We start from the raw sequence: 23,767 nt of genomic DNA, 5'->3' as shown, positions 1-23,767 counted from the left end.
TCAAATGCCCTTCTTGTCTAATAATAGGGGAGCATAAAAACAATGCAGGGTGGAAATAATAAATTGGTCTAGCAAACCCAAACGACATTTTAGGCAGATTTTGGCAATTATGAGCTAGTTTTACATTCATGGTTTCCGAGACAATAACCCATCAATAGGATGGACAGAATCTGCTTGCAGCTTTATTCACTGACCATTGTGAAACGCTTAATATACAGCCTAACAAACTTAACCAACCCCAATATTTTGTCTTCAGATCTGTAACCGTGTATTTTAAGTATAGATAGATAAATACACACGTTTTAAATAGATAAATCTGTCCAGCTACACAGTTTACACATTTTAACTCGATTATTGCACTACTGAGTTATAGATTGAGTACTTATTATTACATTTAGATTATTGCAATTTAAATCCAATTAAAGTTAGTTTCACTTCTCTTGAAATCGCTTTCTTCTGTGTCATGATATGTGCTATGTTGCCCTTTTTAGAATCCCCATTCTCTCGTTTTGTTTTGCAATTGTTGCAAAGACATAAAGCAGCCTTTCTCTTTGCCTCTATAGATACACATATACAGGGGGTACTAAAGGATCCCAATGCTATTCAGTGATCTCCCATTTGTTCTGAAGTCCTAACAGCGGTGACCTTTTTTCCATGCAGTCTTCAGTCTTCCTATTTGGGCAGTGTATGTGGTGGAAGCAGATGGCTACTGATTGGGTGAGCTTTGTCGTTCTCATGCTGAATACTTTCTGGAATAGGACTTCATCACGCTTCATTGGGCAGAGGAACAAGGGGAAGAGATTTATGACTGGAGAAAATAAATCTCCCCTTTTAAGTAGTGATTCAATGCATATTATAATTTTCTAGCAATTTCTTCTTTGGGTATTCTCAATGTATTTGCAGAAAACTTCAGACAAAGGGACACGACTTTCAGTCAACCCCACTATATAGATGGGAATTCCTCATGATACCCATTAATATTATAATACCCATTAATATTAGGGAAAATAGCATTAAATGTCTTATTATGCATGTTTGTGAATATTGTAAGGTTAATGTATTTGTTAATTATGTAATGTACTGTAGACATAATATTGATTTCAAATGATCATAAATGTCAATTAGTCTATGACAATCACCGTGTGTAGTTTTCATGAGTGCATTCCCCGTCACTGATTTTTTTGCTTGAAGCTATATTACTTAGTAGATAAACCCAATTTATCAGCACTATTGTGATCACTTCGCGTCTTATTGTATTACAGAGTTTTAGTTAGCCAGTGCCCATAATCATGTATTATAGCCCACAGAAACAACACTGAATAGAGGATGAGTTTTAAATAAACACTACACCGGCCAACCCTCACACAGTTTGCCCTAAGCAGTTCATTTTAGAACATGTTAACCTTTTGGTAGGTTTTTCAAATATAACAGTTTTGTGTATGTGTGCTTTAGAAATGTAACTTTGTTACTGAGTTTTGTCATCTAAGATAAGATAATGCTTATTACAACTTAATAAAGCCTACATTAAAATGGGGGTTCCCACAACTCATGTTGGACCATTACTTTGACATGAAGCCTTTGAAAATGAACAAAACTGTTCCTAATGAGAAACTCAGATTTGTTCATTACCACTAATGTAGTTGATGTAGAGATTACTGATACGCTCAATGACAATGTGCTAAGGTCATTATGAATTACACGCACTTCCATATGTTGCATCCAAATCGGTTCTTGATTAAACACTTTATCTGGGACAATACAATATTGAAGCGCTTCACCAATTGCAGCTGCTGACATCCCTTGCCTGCGACTCCCTTAAAGAGAAAGGCTTCAGGTCCAGGACCTATCTTGCAAAACTGCTAAATTTTTATGGATGAAAGGGAACATAAAATGGAAGGAATTTTACTTTATAGTACACATATTTTAGTTGTGCACTGAATTACTAACAACATCAATGACAGTTGTTTCTATCTATCATAGATGCATTAAATATATGGGATAATGTATCACCTACTGCAGATTATAAGGATATTATATGTTACTGGGGAATTCCATGGCCATGTAAAGGCAAAAGGCAGTAGGCCAAGGCTTATTTATACAGGTCAGGTATCTCTGAGGTGGGTTATAATATCTCAGTGGCGCACGCAGGGGGGTTTCTGAGTCTCTAGAAACCCCCCCCCCCTGCGCTAACTAAGTGGCCACTGTCCTATACAGCAGCCGCGGCGCTGTCAAAGAAGCGTCCACGGCGGTGCTGTATTATATACAGCACCGCCGCAGACGCTTCTTAGACTGCGCCGCGGCTGCTGTATAGGACAGCGCTGGCAAAACGGAGTTGCTGCAGCAGCTCTCTCTCGGGTTTTTTTTTTTTTTTTGGGTCGGTGGGGGGAAACCCCCCCCCCCTCAATCCTCCGTGCGCCGCTGTATCTGCAAGCATTTTCAGTAGGGGATGTGTTTGTTCAGGTTATGTGTTATTCCATTTAATACACAAGATAACCTAGTGAACACTGAAGTGATGACATTATGACAATCAGGTTAATTTGCCTAAGTACCATTAAATAAATCTTGAAATATGATTTGTTTCAATTAGAGATGGTACCTGACCCCCGTGTTTTGGTTTTGGATTCGGTTTTGGATCTGGATTACCTTCGTGTTTTGGTTTTGGTTTTGAAAAACCGCCCTTGCGTGTTTTGGTTTTGGTTTTGTTTGATTTTGTTTTGCTATTTTTGAAAAAAATAAAATTTTTTTGGTCTAAAATAACCTAATTTAGTGCTCCACCAGTTTCTTAGATAAGTGAGGTAATTCTAAAGTTAATAAATTATGAAAAAAACAGTTTAATCCCTGGTAGGCTGTCCTTAATTCGAACACTTGTCTGTAAATTATACAGACAAACCTGGTTGTCTACCTCCTCAATCTTTGATTATTGGCAATGTAGCCATCGTCTTTGGGTGTATATTACACCCTACACTTGTAGTTGAATATTAAAAAAAGCAGCCTGCACAGACTGTGGAACTAGAAAGTAAAATTAAATGGACCACGGCAGTTTGTTGGCTATCTATGCCCCCCCCCCGCCCTCCACTTGCAGTTGAATAGAAAAAAAGCAGCCTGCACTGACTGTGGAACTAGAAATTCGAATATACAAAGAAATGGACAAAGGCAGTTTGGTATCTGTCTGCATCAGATCCCCTCTCCAGTAGAAGTAAAATAGAAAACTATTCAGCCGTTATATAATCTAGAATATAAATAGAAATTGAGAAAGGTAATTTGGTATCTGGCTGCATCATAATCATCAACATCCTCATTAGCGCCCTCGTCACCTCCACAAATCTCCCCCTCATCCTCTTCTATTTCCAAAGTGGCATCTTCAATTTGTGTATCAGCGGCTACACTCGGGCTGTTCAGGTACACATCAGCAGAACTGCTGAAAGGGCCCTTCTTTATGGGTACACTAACAGAATGCTCACGATTAGACATCCCACTGTTGGATGGACTCTCCATAGGGATTGGTGTCATTTGTAAATCAGAGCAAACATTATCCTCTAATGCCTTACTGTTATCTTGCAGCTCCGCTTTGACGCGTAACAGTAGTTGTGCACCAATTGTAGGCTCGGTAACTTTTTGGGATCTGCCACTAATAGGCAAAGGTGAAGGCCTCATTCTCTCTTTGCCACTGCGTGTGTAGAATGGCATGTTGGCAATTTTTTTTTTATCGGCACTTAGCTTTTGCTCAGTAACACTTCTTTTTCCCTTCAACAGAGTAAATTTTTTTGGGGTTTTTGTTTTTTGGACTGATTTCGAAACACTGTGTAGTTTGACATCGCCTTGCCCAGATGGGAACACTAACATCAGGACTGGTGACAGAACCTGATTGCTCATTCTGATCATATGTGGACTGCTTTGAATCCATTCTGAGCGCAAAGCACTTGTAGTGGTAAAAATTATTTGGTAAGATACTGCTGACAAATATGACTTTTGACAGCCAGAAATATTTATGCACAATTATGGGGGACACCCCAAAAGCACTGAGGAGTGCTAAAAATTATTTGGTAGATACTGCTGACAGATATGACTTTTGACAGCCAGAAATATTTATGCACAATTATGGGGGACACCCCAAAAGCACTGGGGAGTGCCAAATATTACAAAAATAAAATAAACCTCTATCCTCCTCTCTTCTCTAGCGATTTTTGTTACAGCAATTGGAATAAGAATATTGTATTCTCTGTCCCTGCTCTAATCAGCCTGTGACTACACCCTGCTCTCTCCCTCTGTCAAATGGCGATGGATTGCTGTGGAGGCGGGTATTTATAATATTGAAGTATCGCGAGAACCGAGCCACGAGATGACGTTCGGCCTCGATTTGGATTCGGAGTGAGCGGGAGAGTACCGAGCTACTCAGCTCGGTACTCGGATACCCAAAGTTCGGGTGGGTTCGGTTCTACGGGAACCGGACCCGCCCATCTCTAGTTTCAATGATACTTGAAGAGTGGTGAAGACCTCATAGCTAAAATAACTCCACTTATTAAACAAATACTAATTAACCACAACTATGGACATTCCTGGAATTAGAGAAAAAAAATAGCATTAGGCATTCAATTCATTAGTTATAGAACTATTTAAGCATAGATAGTGCCTTGGAGTGTCATTGATCAACATTGTAAATCTTGAGCTCTTAAAATTAGGGTACTGGATCTCTAACACCTTACACATAATTAAACAAATGGCAAGACGTATATAAACAATGTCATTTGTGCAATTTATTTAAACATATATAAAAAATATATATTAAAAAATATAGTAACCATCAGCAGTACATCTTTACTTTACTAATTCATGCAATAGCACCACATCTTTACTCGAAACACATTATACATATAGGACCTAATTTAGAGTCGGACGCAAAGTCCGATTTAGGCGCATCTAACCAAAAAACACTACCACGCATGTGCAGAAAGCAACAAATCCACCTGCATTTTGGACGCAATTAACACTTGCGACAGCTTGCGACTCACTATGAGAGAATGGTAGGAACGCGGAATTGTGAAGGCGTGACCCTGTAAATGCATCCTAGTCGCAGTGAGGCGCAGACACAACACACGTCAAAACAGGGCTAAAGCTGTGCGGCAGGAATTAGGTGGCACAAGAATTAGCTAGCTGCAGGAACTGCTCCCAGCTTGATAGGGTATTATGAGTGGGATGCAACTGGGGTTTGCTTGCAACTGGTAGTACCCTACCAAGCTGCGGCACACTCCCACTTGTACACTTCTTACACGGACTTTGCATCCGATTCTAAATGAGGTCAATGAGCTCTAATACTTCCAAAGCTGCTCAAAGACAAGCATTACAGAAATTATCCAAGTTCCAAATATTAGGAGCCAAACTAGCATCCCATATTCTTATTTAGATGCTTCCAAAGTCTTTTGTATAGCCATAAACTTGAGGAAATCCACTGCAAAATCCCGTAAAGTGGCCACTGCTATTATGTATGCATGTTGCTAATGCGTTTATTGTCACTTTGTTAGTAATTCACTGTTGCAAGCATAGATTAGTGAGTAAGGAGTCTATTTATGACCCATCGCATATTGCTCATGTTAATTATCATTTCTAATTGCAATGATAAGAAATTAATTAATTAAGTAAATTGAGTAGCTGGGACTGTGGTTCTCATAGCTGTCTGTCCCGGCAAATAATCTACAGTAAAATGATTGCAATCGTGATCACTTTACTTACGGATTGTTACACCCCAGGACAATTTGTGATGGGGAGGAGCATGAAACCTGTCAGGAGCACGAAGTCTGCCAGGCAAGGATCCGAAGATCCTTCTCCTCCAATACTCTTCTCATCATAGGATAGAACAGTTAAAGCATCTCCAAATTTTGGAGCTTGATAAATAGGGCTAATCACTGTCCCCATAGACACCTCGTAGCCTTATTACTTAATAATGCGCTTACCCCTGAAAACTGCAGTTTACTGGGGATTTAAACCTCTTTGGAGGTTCATAAATAGGCCCCTTAGTATTTGTATAAATATTCCAATTTTGCTCAGACACAAGTTCCTGAATTGAGCTCCACTTTGCTGGCGAAGTCCTCCAGATACAGAAATTAATCTTAGTCACATTCTGTTGTCAATTCGCAGCTGTCTAGTTTACGTCAGCAGATTCCAACTTGTGGGTCCATATTGTTCAGGCACACCATTATTTGAAAGGCGTCATATGATCTACACTCCTGGTAGCAATCGTAGGTCAGCATAGGATCAAATACAGTAATCTGTCATCATGTCATGCCATGCCTTAGTGCGTTTTTCCACCCACCATGCAAGGTGGTTTCATTAGAGGAAATCCTGGTATTACTCAATCAAATTTTCTGATCCAATTGTATGTAAAACAAGTTATGTTTATTTAATGTTTGTCCTCAACTGCAGTCGTTATATCTTGCCCCTCTATTTTGTTTGTTGGGAGGCTTGCCACCTAGCAAATGCATGTGGGTTAGACATTAAGCTTCCCGAATATGTTGAGGCAAAGGAAAGTGAAAGTATTTTTACTTCTTCTGCCAGAACCGGTGCGGTGTGTGCGCTTCCATGAATGTCCTCCATTGCTGACAGTACAAAAGGGAAGAGAGCCCATCAAAGGGCATAACTTCCTCTTCCTCTTCTTCACCTGAGGAATTTATTTATGAAAGAAAAATAATATTCCTGTCAGGGAATTTAGAGCTACTAATTCTCCAGTTTCTGAGCCAAGTCATCTTCCTGTTCAAGGAGTCCACAGCTATCAAAGAAAAAGTTAAAGAAGAGAAATAAAATAGCACGGGAATTTAGTGAGATATAATTGGCCAGGGTGGCATTAGCAGGGAAAAACCAAGCAACAAAATCATACTCCACACACTGTACCCTAAAAAGCAATTCATAGGTCCAAAAATTTGCACAGCTGGCCTTTAGAGCAACACTCATCAAGGAGGATAAGTTGGCATTGCGTACCTATACGGGGTTACCAGATGTGGATTATTTGCTCCCAGCTTTAGCCTCTATTGTGGGGGAAAAAAGACACAATGACCCTACAGACCACACATTAAGGAAGGTCCAATACAAAATAGTAGATGGAGCTGGGCCTCTGCTATTTGTTTGCCAATGCAGAAAGATAAGGAGAGTCCAAACTTTCCCTGGATTCTCTGATGACATCCAAGCTAACCTTAGTTTAAAGCTGGGTACACACTACAGAAATTTCGACCAACTTCTTATGCAGAGCATAAGTAAAGGGGGAGAGCTATTCCGAGAGTTGCTGGTGATAAGTACAAACGAGACAGGATTAATGATATTGTCAGTGCAATGGGGGCTGGCCACATGTTCAACATAGTGATCTGGGAATGGGACCAGTGCAAGCTAGAAGAAGACAATGGAATCAATGCAAGAATCACCAGAGCTGGAATAAGGCTCTTGGGGGGGGGGGGGAGGGAGGATACTTAAGACAGGGGGGTTATCATTTTAGATACATTTTAGACACATACACAGGCAAAACTCTGTGCACTACTGTTAGATACACGCAGCTCTGCTTTCACGAGCAGTACACTGTGAAGTGGGACATGTCTCTCAACTGTCCTTGCTGTCTGACCAAAACCTGACTAAGCGAGACAGTCACCTAAATTCGGGACTGCCCCATCAGATTCAGGACAGTTAGTAGACTGTCCTTGTCTTTCCTAGCTGTTCTTGTCACTTTCACCATCTGTGGCTGCTGGTTTCTTTAGATCAGTTGCTGCTTGTCTAGATCCTGGAATGCTGGAGGCCCTATTTGGAAAAAATAATGGGTACATGAAGTTTAGAAAACGCCAACCAGCATTAAATCAATAGCACCCACATTTAATAATTAGGCCTCCCTCCAACCCCAACATTAAAATAATAGTATTCACATCTGATAAATAGATCTATTTTCCTCCAACCAGCCCTGACAATAAATTAATAGTATACACATTTAATAAGTACACCTACTTCCCTCCAATCAACCCCAGCAAAAAATTAATAGCATTTATGTTTAATATTACCATTTCCCACAACCATCCCCGGCATTAAATAATTTATATTCACATTTAGTAAATAACTCTCCTCCCAAACTCAGCCCCACATTCAATTAATAGCCCCATATCACACCAGCTTTAAAATAAAGGTCTCACCACCCCATCTTAATATAATAGGCCCCAATATTTAATGAAATAGCCCACAAATAAATTAAATTGCCTCACCATTACCCCACAAATAAAATAGCACACATTAAATAATCAGTCCCCACCGAAATGCCACCATTAAATGAATAGCCTACCTCCCACCGATGTGTTATTAAGACAACACCCCTCTGTTCTCTCATATCACACATTATAGCAACATACCCCCCTTTCCTTCACAAATTATAGCCCCCCCCCTGTCCTTCACACTCCCGATAGTTTAGTATAGGTAGCCCCCCCCCACCATCCTATAGTTTAGTATAGGCAGTCCCCCCACCTTCCTATAGTATAGTATATTGGCAGTACCCCATTTTTATAGTATAGTATATAGGCAGTACCCCCCTTCCTATAGTATAGTATATAGGCAGCCCCCCTTCCTATAGTATAGTGTAGGCAGCCCCCCTTTAGTATAGTATAGGCGGACCCCCTTATTATAGTATAGATTTGTATAGGTAGCCTCTCCTTAGTATAGATTAGTTAGGGCAGCCCCTCCTTAGTATAGGCAATCCCCCCTTAGTATAGTATCGATTTGTATAGGCACCCCACCACTCACTTGCTTACCTTCAGCTGCTCTGGCTGGCATCGCTCCTCACATCAGGCAGACAGGAAGTGAAGTCTTAATTCCTGTCTGCCGCACAGGGGTGTGGGAACCATACAGCAACAGGCAGCCTAGCGATTAGCTGCCTGTTGCTGCTCAATGACCGCCAAGGTTTTAGATGGCTTCCCTGTACATCCAGCACCCCCGCGGTTGCGCCCAATCCCCCACCACCCCAGCTTCCGACCCCCCACCCCCACGCCCGCAGTCGCGCCCGACAATTTAATATTTTTTATTTTTATTTCTTTTTAAATTTGAGAAACAAGGCAGTCTCGTCAGCCAAGATTAGTGGAAGGAGACAGAGTAAGCACTGTTTTAATAACTTAAAAGTCTGTAAAGACCTTAATGTCTTTGTTCTTTTGGGAGAATAATAGGAAGCTATAAAGTATACATTAAAAATATATAACTGAACTGATCAAGCAATTTGCCCCTTCGCTTCATGTAATAAAAGTAAAATGGTTGATGAGTGTCACTAATTTGGTTGAGTTACTAAGCAAAATAGTGCTTATTTGCTGATAAAGGCTTTTTACTATATTTCCACCTTCTGCATATCTGCAGAGAAGCAGCTATGTTCACTCAGATCTTTTATCAAGGTGCTTAAAATGTGACCTGTAATTTTGATTTATGAATCTGTTTACATATATCCAAGATTATTTTCTCTGCCAAATTATTTTTTTGCCATGACTGTGTTTGCCCTCATGGGGCCCAATGAAGAGTCGGACGCAAGTTCAACCCAGAAACGGAAAAGACGCTTTTGACTACTGCGCATGCGCAGTAGCCAAGGATACGTCTCAGTTTGCTCTTATTTCCCACAGCTAAAGCTCAGGGCTGTGGGAAATTCCCATGTTGTAAACAGGACTGTACTTAAAAGTTGATTTACCCCACACCCACCGCTATGAGCATATTAACCTAGGGTGGCCGGAACACTTAATCAGGCTCTGTCTACATGAGTCCCTTGTAATTCCAAATTTGATTTTAGACTGCACAGGCACATTTTGATGAAATTGTATAATTAACACAATAGTGTAGTTATTTAAAAAGTAAATATCTATGTCTCTGTCTGTCTTTCTCTCCCATCCCTCTCTATATTTTTCCAATGTCCCTTTCTTGTTCTTCCTCTAGATCCCCCTGTTCCTGGGAACGATTGCTGGAACTGTCTATCCTTCCTACATCCCATCAGGTTAAGGGAGCATATAAAATATTATCTATTTTTTATATTTCTCATAACCTTATTAGGTGATGGAAGCAAACACAGATCCACCAAGCTAGGAACTAAAGTAGACTTTTAGTATATCCTTCTCCTGCTCTCAATTCCTCTCTCTCTCTTGTGTTCTGTTTCTCTGTCACTCAATTTTTCTCATTAATAATTATATATGTGGGGATGATTTATTGTAGGTGAAATTTTCTATGCATTACATTTTCTCAAAATCTGTGTGTAACAATCACAGATCCTCCAGGTTTGTTACATACTTGGTGACATTGAAAAAAGGTCCTCTGGATCAAAATCATTTGATCCAGAGGAAGGCAAAGCAAAATCCCAGTAAGACAGATGATAATTGAATCTTGATAGAACAAGAATTCCACCCCCACCACCACCACCACCTCTACCCAGGGGCGGATCTAAAATATTATTTTACATGGGGCTATTTAGGATAGGGAGTTATTTAGTCACCGCCCCCTTTTTGACAGCTAAGGCTGCCTGTGGCTGCACACTATGTGCAGGTGTGCAGGTCCATTCGGGAGAGACAGGCAGGGAGAGTATGCTGCCCAGCCGCTTTGATTGTGTTTAAAACACAATCAGAGCAGTCGGGCAGGACTCTCTGACTGCCTGCCTCTCCCAAATGGACCTGCACATAGTCACAGGCAGCCACTGGCAGGAAGCCCCTGCTAAGGGGGAGGGGGGGGGGCATTGTTAGTCACCAAACTGTTTTTTGATGGTTGGGAGAAATTGCTCTTGGAGGATGTTTTGGTACCATTCTTTATTCATGGCTGTGTTCTTAGGCAAAATTGTGAGTGAGCCCACTCCCTTGGCTGAGAAGCAACCCCACACATAAATGGTCTCAGAATGCTTTACTGTTGACATGACACAGAACTGATGGTAGCGCTCACCTTTCCTTCTCTGGACAAGCGTTTTTCTAGATGCCTCAAACAATCTGAAAGGGGATTCATCAGAGGAAATTACTTTACCCCAGTCCTCAGCAGTCCAATCCCTGTACCTTTTGCAGAATATCAGTCTGATCCTGATGTTTTTCCTGGAGAGAAGTGGATTCTTTGTTGGCCTTCTTGACACCAGGCCATCTTCCAAAAGTCATCGCCCGACTGTGCATGCAGATGCACTCACACCTGCCTCCTGCCATTCTTGAGCAAGCTCTGCACTGGTGGTGCCCCGATCCCGCAGCTGAATCAACTTTAGGAGATGTCCTGGCATTTGCTGGATGTTCTTGGGCGCCCTAAAGCCTTCTTCACAACGATTGAGCCTCACTTCTTGAAGTTCTTGATGATCTAATAAATGGTTGATTTAGATGCAATCTTACTAGCATCAATATCCTTGCCTGTGAAGCCCTTTTTGTGCAAAGCAATGATGACTGCACGTGTTTCCTTTCAAGTAACCATGGATAACAGAGGAAGAACAATTTCAAGAACCACCCTGCTTTTAAAGCTTCCAGTCTGTTATTCTAACTCAATCAGCATGACAGGGTGATCTCCAGCCTTGTCCTCATAAACAATTTTACCTGTGTTAACGAGAGAATCACTGACCTGATGTCAGCTGGTCCTTTTGTGACAGGGCTGAAATGCAGTGGAAATGTTGTTTTTGGGTCAAAGTTCATTGTCATGGTAGAGAGGGACTTTGAAATTAATTGCAATTCATCTGATCACTCTTCATGACATTCACTCTTACATGCTATGCTGAGTTGAAAGCAGCCGCAGATATGGCTCTAGGAGACATATCTTTTGCGGGTGCTTTCAACTGGTGCAACAGACTTGTGTTAATAAAAGAAGTAAAAAAATAATTGCATTTTAAGAAAAGTGTGCAACTTCTCCCAATCAACATAAGCAACACTAGTGCTGTTTGATGGGAGAAGCACAATTATTTATTCAGCAATCTGCTTTACAGGGCCACTCTAATGTGTTTTTGTGCCATTTGCATAGTTTTCTGAGTTGCACGGATCTAAAGATCCATGCTACTTGGAATGCTGTGTAAATTATGGGAGTCTACATCAGGCCCTTACTGTTTTGCAGTGCTTTGCTCGCAATCAGAGCAACAATCCCACGTTTGCAGCTGCTGACTGGTATTGACTGATGTTTTCCAACTTCATTGCATAAAAATGAATCACTCTCTTACTGTTTGTCTCCCTCTTTCCTTGTTGTATTCTTAACCCCAATGGTTCTTTGCACCTTCCCACTGTATGGGACTCATGTAGAGTGGCATTCAAATTCTGTCCGAAATGCAGACATAAATTGCAACTGAAAAAAAGGCATTTTACACAGGAATGTTGAGCTAGATGCATCTTAGCCAATCATCATTGTTACCACTTTCAAACTTACACCAGTGATCCAGCACCCGCAAATTTCCCATCTCTTGATAGATGCATATGCACCTGAGTCTCATTATATATATATATATATATATATATATATATATATATATATATATATAGATAGATAGATAGATAGATATATATGCGACCTCCTTCCCCTGTTCTGGCTATTAAATTGTGTGGGGCTGAAAGCAGCTGTAAGTGCAAGGGGGGACTTCATATGACTGCACCTGTAACTAGTATGTTATGCACATGCGCATAAGTAAAAAGCGCATTACAGGCGGTGAGCCTTACTTTGAATCCAACTCTCTATGACCCCCTATATCTCTAATACCCCTTATTAACTCTTATCAACCTTTTCCAATCTTTCACTTTCTATCTCATTCTCTCCCCTACCCCTCCTTCCTATTGGTTACAAATACTGTATGTGTCCCAAGTAATTTCACAGTCTCCACCGTCCAATAGAAAGTCTTATAGCATAATAGTAAAGTACACAACACCATCAGTTGCCTAGGAGCTATTTGAAATCACTTGAGGAAGGCTTAACCCGTTGCGTTGCTGTAGGCAGTAGCGTTACTCATGCCTCTCTGACAGTAAACGGGTTAAGTGGACGTGGCAAAGGTCATTAGCCTCTTATTTATTTCTTTGTGTGTGTATTCAGCTAGGACTGGTTTGAAAGCTTGACATGTTTGTGCAACGAATGTTTCTCAGCGGATGTACTGATGGCATGTGTTCCCTCCACTAATTCTTTTTACAAAAGAGTGTGTGCCAATTAGCCATATTTGCATATACTTGTGCCCAGGAAAACTACACAATGAAGAATGCTCTTGAAATGCACCGAATGGTCGAGAACTGTAAGGCGTTTTAGTCTGCAAACGTAGCGCACAACGTGTTTTGTTCTCTTACAGGACACATCAGTGATTTCATCTTAGTCATTTATCTGTCAGCTTAACAGTGGGGGAACTGTGATCTTCATAGTAATACTAAATGATCAGATCCCCCACTACTTGTAACAAGAGCTCAAACTCAGCAATCATTAATGAGCCCTATTCCCACTAGTGCCTCAATTAACTGCTTATATTTCAATGATTACAACTGGGTTTTGAATCTAGACAACGTGACAAAAAAGAGAAGGAATATTGAGCTATTACTGCAGCTCATTATAGTGCACACAACACCAGGCTGCGCTGGCAATTGTTGATTATTACACAGTGATATAAGGTAGGGTTGCTCTATAATAGCCCTAGGCAGCAACACGTGGTTCTCCCACTGCTTTAGAACTAGCCCAGCACCGACTTTCCATCCTTGCTGATACTTATAGTTCTTCAGCAACTGGAAAGCTACAGTTTTCCTTTATCTGCTATAGAGCATAGCTGCAACGTAACGGAATCATAAGTAAACGAGGAACAATTAAGTAAATTTACTAAATAGCGACAGAACCTTAACCTCAACCTTAACTAGAACCTCAAAGCAATCCTAATATTTTAAGACGTATCAAGGTATTCCCCTGTCTGCTCAATATTTCCATCGTTTTGTCACAGAAATGTATATTCTCAAAGAGGATCCTCAGAAATTGAATGCACACAACATCTCATCCTAAACACGTTCCTATGAAATGACACAACCGTGTAACACACAAAGGTAATTAACGATGATCTTGTGTGATGGGGATGACAACGTGCTTGTCATGTACGTTGCAATAAATGAAAAAGCTCATGCAGTTTCATGGGTGAAATGAGCAAGTAACATATCAATTTAAACCTATATAAAATAAAATGGATTTCCTATTTCTGTCAGATACCTATTGATCGCTGCAATGCACAGCAATACACCTGGAATTATATATTGTAGAAACGACTGTAAGCAATTACTGATTTTCTTGCTAGTTTTGAAAAAAATGCACAGTATGGTACAATGACTACTTGATTTGCTATCACATGGTATAATAACCACCTCTTACTATATCCCTACACTTTGTTCTGATTCTTTAACTCTTTAATTATTTAGAATAAAAACAAAACAAAACTTAAAGGACACATTTTTTTTACTAATAACACATACGATATATATACGTAAAACTGCCAGAAGCTCGTTATATCTGCAATAGGAATTTCGTCATACATTAAAAATAATTTTCCCCAGTATATCCAAGTTTTCTTCTCAAGAGCACTACTTAATTGACGATGAGAGGAAACTTTTGATGCAATACATGACTGTTAAAAAGGATATACAGATTGTAAAAAATCTTAACTATTGTCAGGATATCGCTTGCATATATGCCACAAGTGAACTATTATAAACTGACTTTCCAAATAATATATACAACAATGCCATAATCTCTTACACCACAACCCTCCACTTAGCATATAAACCTGCTTGTTTCTCACTTCAATGCTGCAATTTATATATAAATTGTGTTTTATACACTGTTCATTTAACAGTAAACAACAGAGTCACAATTTGTGGGGTTGATGTTGAAATTGTTAGTCTGGCAACACCTCCCACTGGCCTCAAATATAGGTCAAACTGACTTTGCTTTCTTACACTAAAAAGCTGTGTGACTCTGCTGTATATAAATGTTGTACATCGTGTAGATAAAGAAGTTTTGACGACATTTAAAAAAATAACATAATCTAGATAAGCTTAAATTGGGGTTGTGACGATATTCACCTGTAATATACGTGATCGCTCTGGTGTAGAAAGCACATGATGAGATCTTAGTATAAGAAAACTATTCATCACTTGCTTTTTGATTATACAATAGTATATTTGTGTCGTCACAATTATATATTAAACCAGAGCCTAATTATAGCGATGATGTACTATCCTTATTTAATTGAACGCCTAATTAATTTCAGTTTTGTGTGGAACTGGCTGTCGCTAAAATGTGAAAGCAGATTGTTAAAACTTGGGCCGGTGAGAAGGAGACAGAACTGCTTTAGCTTGGCATACTCAATATAGAATTGACCGATAGTTTTTTTTCAAAACAGAGGTAGCCCAGCAAACTGACTAAAGTCTAATCAATACTTCCAGCAACATGATTGTGTCTACTACTATGAAGATTACTGCAGAACCGTGTTATATTGTTTTTATGTTTATAATAATTACTGTATGTGTTCCAGGAAGAGTAACGTAAGAGGATGCACTTGTCTTAAAATATATTAAAGCAGGCGACAAGGTGGCACCAATAATCTTTGCTATGTTCAAATCATGTTTCCCAGGTCTTAGTTAATTTATAGAATTCCCTCTTTTACGACTCTCTTGGAGAGGCCCTGTCTAGTTTGGTGCCATGCAGTATAATGGGATATAGAAGACGATTAAAGTCTGAGGGGCAACACAAAACATGGCTACACACGATGACTTATAATTTCATTAGAAAAGTACACACTGAGATCTAATGGCCTCGTTCCATTAGAGAAAAAGGGCTAGGAGATAATACATTAACATAAGATTACACTTGAGAAAACTTGATGTGAGTTCATGTGAAGCCAAGATAAAACTATAAAATAATCATCAAGTCAGTCTTCTTGTGACCTAAATCCTCCTCAATCCACTGTAAGCAAAGGCATGTCACGTCCAGCAACCAAAAACTCGGTAACCTCTCTTTTAGAGACTTCTTCAATTGTAATGATCAAACCTAATATTAACAGTAGTGTAGAGACTACAGTATGAACTGAATTATAAGTCATATAAACTAACCGGACACACGTGTAGTGTTGTAATGTAAAGAATGTAAATCTATCAACACATTGGTGCATAATAACCAAAATATTTGCATATCTATTCATACCAATATAGTATTTTATTGTTTACAAAGGAATCATTTTCCTATTAACAAAATCTAGCATATCGAACGTGCTCAGGCAGTTTATACAACTCATAGCCTTTACATGGTGAACCCATTTTCATCACAGCAATATACCCTAATTATACGCCCCTCCCTAAATGTACGTGTTTACAAACAGAACGTACACATTTAAATACGTAGATTCAAATCCACAAGTGTAATGAGACCCTTGCCTATTCCATTCAGTCACTATGAGCTGCAATTGATATTCCTGTTAGTTACTCTATAGCGTGTTTGTTCTGTAATAATATTTAATGCACTATTCAACTCAACTTCATTTTTATTCCATGGATAACTTTTCAATTTGGATAGTAGGTGTCTGCTGGAAATGTTTGTACAGTCAGTCACTAGAACACTGACTACTGGGCGATGAAATAATAGTCTATTCACCATCCCAGGTAGCCATATCTAGCTAGAGGCGATAGAGGAGCCGGGGAAGGAGGATTGGCATGCCTAGAAAGAGTTAAAGGGAGGGGACGTGGGCTGTCACGCGTCATTGGGCAGATTATGTGCAGCAAACAAAAAGTGTGTGTCTGTGTGCCAGTCAGTCACTGCGTCGGGTCCATCTGCACAACTCCTTGTCTTCCTCTTTTTTTCTTTCCCTTCTTTTAGTTTTGTCTTTCTGATCGTGTTTACACTTTCCCACCCCCACCCATTCATCTGCTTCTCTATCTACCTTTCCACGACACCAAGGCAAAGCAGCAGCTCCAACATTCCTATCTCGACATGGAAATACTACTACAGTAATAGTACAGATAGCGGGGACACCGGGAGAGGACACCTCGCTTATCGCGTTTCTGCTTTTCTTTTCCCTAGGAATATAAAGCAGCAGGATCTCTGGTAAGTGAAATGCATGCTTTTCCCCTCATCAGTCCTCTAAGCTACACCGTAGAGAATACACAATACGACAGGATTTATACAAAGGACTGAGGAGCTGTACGCCCAGTAACGTGCTTGTATTCTGGCAAACAATAACAGGGATTACTGACTCTAAATTATTGAAAAACGTTTATTTGCTGGCCTGTCTGACACTGGTTTTAAGAGATCTAAGCAATCTACAGTTCTTTAGCCAGTAAACGGAGCTATCAGATATGACAGCTTCAATTCAAGTAGAGTATCCTTCTTTTTTGGGAAAATATTATTTCAACCCCAGCAGGTACAATACATTTATTGCATTGGCATGTACAGTAGATTTGTTCAATGGAATTTAGTCCATTCCATTTATTTCATTGAGTGCATGATTCTGGTGCATGTTGCTGTCCGGAGCTGAGGTTCTGAAACAGAGAAGAGGCAGAAAGTGAGATAAAGACGTTTACTGACCACAAAGGGACTCTTCAACTACTATATTTGTATCGCTGCTTCTGTGTACACTAAATAAAGTGACGTTCAGTGTAATTATTTTAAGAAAAGACACGCAATCTTGAAAATAAGCACTGTACATGATTCAATAACTGAATTAATTTACATATCTATTCTAAAATAAATAGTATACAAAAACGATGTACTTTTCAAACTGACAATGTAATAGACTTATAGTTATTCAGCATTGTGTACTATCGCCCCTAAACGTAAATAGGAACTCCAAATTTTATAAATCATTTACTTTGCGACCAAGTTAAAATACAGGGGTTTAGCATGCAAACCAATGTCAAATATTATAAACAAGGCTTAAGTTTAATAATATGTCCGGTTTAGATATAGACAATTATTACATTTTAAGAGGGGATTCACTCTACTTATCCAAATAATAGTAAAAGTATTTTCAGTTGGTGTTTCAACAGAATTTTTTTTTTTTCACAATTTACACTTTATCTAATCTACTTACCTGTTGGAAAGTCATATTTGATTATGACAGGGGGGCTAAGATTCACCTTAGTTCATGAATTAGTTCACCGTTGAGGTAAAAGAAAATAATAAGAATAATTACCTCTGCTTGCTGCTTTTAATTAAAGTCTCCGAGGGAAAGAGCTGGATTATGGTAATGAGCAGACATACGTTCCCTCTTGTAGACTAGAGCTAAAGGTTAGATGACATGAAATCAGTGACATTGACAGTCCACTTGAAATCCATTCTCCACGCTTTTCTGTCACACTGCGCTAGATTCCTAATAGGATCCAAATTACTATCCTGCATAAAGAGACTCTAAAAACGTGTGACCCTCTGCTGTGAGCACTGCCCTGCAACTCACCAGAGCACTTTCCCTGGGTACCCGATGCCAAGTTTCTGTAACACTTTCTTTATAGTATATATATTAAAATGAGCCCAAAAGCGATCGCTCCCATTTGATTGACACCCAGGTGTCTGTAGGGATCGCCAAAGTATTTGTATGTTTATTGATCCACCACTAGGCGAAACGTATTTAAACAGTGGGCCATAGAGAAAAGAAGAAGAGACTACATTATAGATATGTACATCCATGCATTATAAACTAGACACATAGGAGACTACTACTGATATTGTCCAATTTTTTTTAGGCTATGTCAGTCATGGAAGATACAGGCGTTCAGAAAACAATTTGGGATGGAGATGCCAAAGCTGTTCAGCAATGCTTGACGGATATATTTACAAGTGTCTACACCACCTGTGACATCCCAGAAAATGCAATATTTGGCCCTTGTGTGTTGAGCCACACTTCGCTGTATGACAGCATAGCTTTCATCGCCCTGAAATCTACAGACAAGAGGACCGTACCCTACATATTTCGGGTAAGTTATTTGGCATTGAAAGAAACTACCTGCCTATTGCCTACCTGTCTGTTGCACAATCATCGATGACAACTCTGGTAATGACTGAGCTATTTAAAGCCTAATTTTACACATCTTTTTTTATATCTATAAAATGCAAGTATACATTTGTGATTCTTGTACTGGAAAGTTCCGCAGAGTGAGTTAATAAGCATCAGGACTAGTTAATACACAATAATTTTATTCTAAAAATATACAGACATTCTCCAAAATCTAGACAAGTGGTGTTTTTACTTTTTGTGGGAAGAAAATATTAGATAGATGTATAGATATAGATATATATAATTATAGATGCGATAGATAGATACAATATAGACAGGTATGAGATAGATAGATAGATATGAGATACATAGATATGAGATAAATAGATATATAGACAGATGTAACATAGGTAGATGCATAGATAAATATGACATAGATAGATACATATGGGATAGATAGATAGATAGATAGATAGATAGATAGATAGATAGATAGATAGATATGAGATAAAAAGATATATAGGCAGATAGATAGATATACCATAGCTAGATGGATAGATAGATAGATAGATAGATAGATAGATAGATAATTAGATACATAGATAGATAAATAAGATATAGGTAGATACATAGATAAATATGACATAGATAGGTAGATAAATAGAATTTACAGCTATAGCTTCCACTCCTCAACAAATCGGTGCATACTAAGCAGTTCAAAAGAAAGCCGTATGATTATAATGACAAAAAAAAATCTTTAATTTATGAAGTACTGATGAGGAATTATTTTAAGAACCGATTTCCCAAATTTATCTCCAGACGTACAAATAAACAACTAACATGTTACTTCTGGGAACAATCTGGAAGATTGGTTAATGTGAAAGCACATTTCAGATACAACATATGGAGGGCTGTCATGTCAGGTCTGTGTGATTCAGTTGGACAGACGATTTTTCATTCATTCTCATGGTCTACATCCATAATACAGCTCTGTTGTGCATTAGGATCCCCGAAGACTAGCGCTCAGCTCATAGGGGACTTTTAAACCTCTTATACTTCATTATCCTTGCTTTTCTGCAGGTGGATACTTCAGCTGCAAACGGCTCATCCGAGGGACTGATGTGGCTCCGTCTGGTTCAATCTGCCAGAAACAAAGAAGAACAAAATCTGGAAGCCTACATCAAGAACGGACAACTGTTTTACAGATCCCTGCGCAGGATTGCCAAAGACGAAGAACTATTAGTATGGTATGGGAAAGAACTGACAGACCTGCTTCTTCTGAACCCTACCAGGTCGCAAGGAAAATCTACTGGTAGGTAAAGGACAACATATATCACTCTCCCTCATCACCCTCTCTGCCTCTTACATCTGCCACGGTCTCTCTCTTGTGATCCCTCTTTCAGATGGTGTTTGATTTTTTTTTTTACATAAAAATGTAATGCTATACAGTATATATACACTTACCTTCATCATAACATATTAATGTGCAAATGTTGGTATCAAAGTAGGTTGTAATCAACAAGGAATCCTCACGCAATGTGTTTGGAATTTGAGATGTATGAATATTTACAATGATAATCATCAAAATTATGTTTAGGTCTCCAATGAAAATGTACGGTGTAACATAACTCATCGGCTTATATTAAACCGACAGTGATACTACAATGGTTTCTATTAGCGTAAGGCGATGTGTTATAAAATTGTCTTCAGTGAAAAAAAGTAGAAGTAGACATGTGCAACCACGTGACTAATGTATCATTATCAGATGGTGTCACAAGACAGTTATTACAATCTCTTCACACGTATAATCGCAAGATAGTTCCTGCGACAAGTAACATGTAAATCGGTTGAGTTGCATCGCACAGTATAAGACGTATGAACATTACACTTTAGGTAGTATTATCTGTAAAGATTGCATTTTGTAGAATGTGTTCAAAGACAATTACAATTAATTGTTTTTTTATTTCGATTACAGGATCATCCCAGTCCACTTGCTTGGAGTGTAACCAGAGATTTCAATTTGATTTTCCCTACGTGGCCCACGTGAGATTTCGCTGCCCCAAGAGACTCCATAATTTCGATTCTAACTCAGAGCAGCTGGGCAAGGACAATAGGGAACTGGAGCCACGAAACGTCATGGTGTCAACAGCCAAATACAGCAAATTTTCCGTTTATCAACCTCAAAAGGAGAATCATAAGCCGACAACAGACTTCCACAACTTGGCCAGGGACTTGGAGAATTTTAGAAACCCAAGCTCCTCATCATTCAGTTCTTCCCCAACAGCCAAATCTTACCTTTCACGCCAGGATTCGGAAACCCCCTCTGAGAGCATCCATAAAACCAAAAGAAAATACGATGATCACTTGGATGACAGCAGGTCCAGAAGGACTGAATCCTCTGGGAGGTTTCTGGACAGGCCTATAGCTTCCTCTAAAGAGGATTTAGTGTGCAGTCCTCAACCATTCAGAAGTAGTTCTTACTTCAATGTAGAGGAAAGCGGACAGTTATATGCTCCACCAAGTCCTGAGACAGGTGAAGCCAAGAGAAGCGCTTTTGTGGAAGTGAAAAAGGCATCGAGGGGAGTGGAAGAGGGGGAACCAAATACTGAGGGTAAAGAAACATCCCCGTCCCATGCTAACAGCCCCAGAGAGGACAAGAGGTTGCACGTCAGGTCAGAAAACCAGGCAGATGATAACACAACCCTAGGCAGTGCCTTTACCAGCGTGCCCCAGATGAAAAATCAGGAGCAGGAAAGGAAAAGCGCTTTCTCCCAGCCGACTAGAAGCAGCTTCAACCATGTAACACCTCTGCAGGTGATGGGACAAAAACTAGTACCCAGCGGGGTAAGTTTGGATTACCATGCAGACAGTGTTGGGCCAGCCAGGCTATTTCAGTCTGATCCTCTCTCAGTCAAGCTCCAGAGCTCTGAACTAAATGGCAATTGCACACTACCTGGAAGCTTGCCAAAGCAAAGTCCTTTCCTCTTTGGCACTACTTTTTGGCCAAAGAGCTCAGCTGCACCCCTCCAGCTGCAGCTGCCTTCTACTCTTACCCTGCTGCCTCCTTCATTCACCTCCCTGTGTCTGCCAGCTCAAAACTGGTGTGCCAAATGCAACGCTTCCTTCAGGATGACTTCTGATTTGGTGTATCACATGAGATCTCACCACAAAAAGGAGTTTGCCATGGAGCCATTGGTGAAGAGGAGGAGAGAGGAGAAACTAAAATGCCCCATATGCAACGAATCCTTCAGGGAACGGCATCACCTATCCAGGCATATGACCTCTCATAATTAAACAAATGGACAACTTTGGTACTTGAACTTCTAAATTCTCACACACAGCGGCACATAGGATGATGGACATCTCGATCCTCCACTATAACGTGTGTGGGTTTTTCTCTCTCTGAATGCACGCATTTTCACTTTCCAAGAGTACATTTTTTAAAATGTCATATATATTGCAGCATATTGATGCATTTGTCATATCTTTCTACTTTAAATGATGGAGCACTTATGGTTTAGATGTAATTACGATTAATGTATTTAAGGGTTACTTTTTTTTTTGGGAATAACGAACAATACTTGGGTGGGGTGTAGTTTGTGCATTACCTGATGGCGTGTACTCACCAAACCAATCAGTATGGGTATAACAGAGGACGTCACAATTATCCAGGACATGCATGAGCATTAAAGTATCACACAGCAGTATGAACGCCAGTCAGACTGTCATCAACGTGTATTTCTTTTCGAAACAAAGTGTAATTTTGTGCCAGTGCAATCCAAACTGCATAACTATTATTTTTCTCCCTCCCCCAATCGAGGAAAAAGATTTATTAAACTGTATAGTTTATCTGAGTATGTTGAATGCTTTGACAATAAATTGCTTTATTTTCCGCAAACCACTTGCTTGTTAAAACATCTTTATTTCAATATATTAGGTAGAGCAACTAAGCTATGCCAACTACTTATTAACAGATAACCCACGTTGAAAGACAAGGGTGTTTGGGGTTACTGTGTACAGTTTAGCTACAGGCTCTTGTTAGCACATTTAAGAGATGTGATGCTACATCTGATCCTCTGACTTTAAATCTTATGATTATGTGTCTTCTTTCATTTACATTAAGACGAACATGTAGACAGAAAGGGGTTACCATTTTGCTGACCCTGCTAGATACATGTGTATAGATCTATGTTTTTAGATATGAAATTGCAATGTCCCCAATACACATTGCTTGTTCCTATTCAGATCAAAACATGAGTAAAATGAAATAAGTCATAGTTGGGTTGTGCTGTGTATTCAATCCTGGATATAATATTAGAGTGACCTTAATTAGAAAAAAAAAGTGCTTGCCTTGTCTTAAAACACTAGTTATTATTTATGTAGTATTTTGCAATCCTGCAGAAAGCTCTCAAAATATTATTCTCAACATTAAGAATATTTGTACAGATGCATACTTTGTTGTCTATAGCATACATTCAATATAATGATATTATTACACTACAACAATATATTATTGTTATAGTAATAATAGTAGTCATACTGGTAGTAACATTAATATAGTGTAGGAAATAAACACATAAACAAGAGTATACATATATAAAGCTACATATTGTTATAGCTGGTTGTTTAATATTTGTGATGAGTGACATGTCACAAGTTGTAGCATATATTATAACATTAATATAGATGCATACATTATAAAATATTTGTGTGTGGAAGGTTGATTCATTTATTTAATTAGGTATAGCATTTAAAGCTTGTTACCTTATACTCTTCTTCTCCATTCTTTTTTAAATCTATGTACACATTTCTGCAGGCACTCTAACATACAGTACAATATCCTAATTGTTTCTGTTT

General features: G+C 39.2%; 1 protein-coding gene across 3 annotated transcripts; it reads left to right on the top strand.

Annotated features, from left to right (window-relative positions):
• Nucleotides 1-702: 702 nt before the first annotated feature.
• PRDM8 (PR/SET domain 8) lies at nt 703-22,811 on the top strand. 3 transcript variants are annotated; one of them, XM_075204556.1, is made up of 4 exons: nt 703-717; nt 18,660-18,890; nt 19,991-20,222; nt 20,886-22,811. In XM_075204556.1, the coding sequence occupies exons 1-4, from the start codon at nt 703-705 to the stop codon at nt 22,202-22,204; spliced, it is 1,797 nt and encodes a 598-aa protein (XP_075060657.1). In that variant the 3' UTR covers nt 22,205-22,811. The 3 variants fall into 3 exon arrangements, with proteins under 3 accessions (XP_075060657.1, XP_075060658.1, XP_075060659.1); XM_075204557.1 differs by lacking the exon at nt 703-717 and adding an exon at nt 16,724-17,025; XM_075204558.1 differs by lacking the exon at nt 703-717 and adding an exon at nt 18,348-18,390.
• Nucleotides 22,812-23,767: the final 956 nt, after the last annotated feature.

This window comes from Mixophyes fleayi, chromosome 1, assembly GCF_038048845.1.
Source record: "Mixophyes fleayi isolate aMixFle1 chromosome 1, aMixFle1.hap1, whole genome shotgun sequence".
NCBI classification, from domain to species: domain Eukaryota; kingdom Metazoa; phylum Chordata; class Amphibia; order Anura; family Limnodynastidae; genus Mixophyes; species Mixophyes fleayi.
Note: the sequence above shows the minus strand (reverse complement) of the source record. Positions and strands in the feature narration are given on the sequence as shown.

Bases quoted from the DNA above. Each gene is read 5' to 3' on its own strand.
- PRDM8 (XM_075204556.1), top strand. The intron at 18,891-19,990 runs GTAAGTTATTTG...GCTTTTCTGCAG, and splicing joins CCGTACCCTACATATTTCGG to GTGGATACTTCAGCTGCAAA. The intron at 20,223-20,885 runs GTAGGTAAAGGA...TTTCGATTACAG, and splicing joins GTCGCAAGGAAAATCTACTG to GATCATCCCAGTCCACTTGC.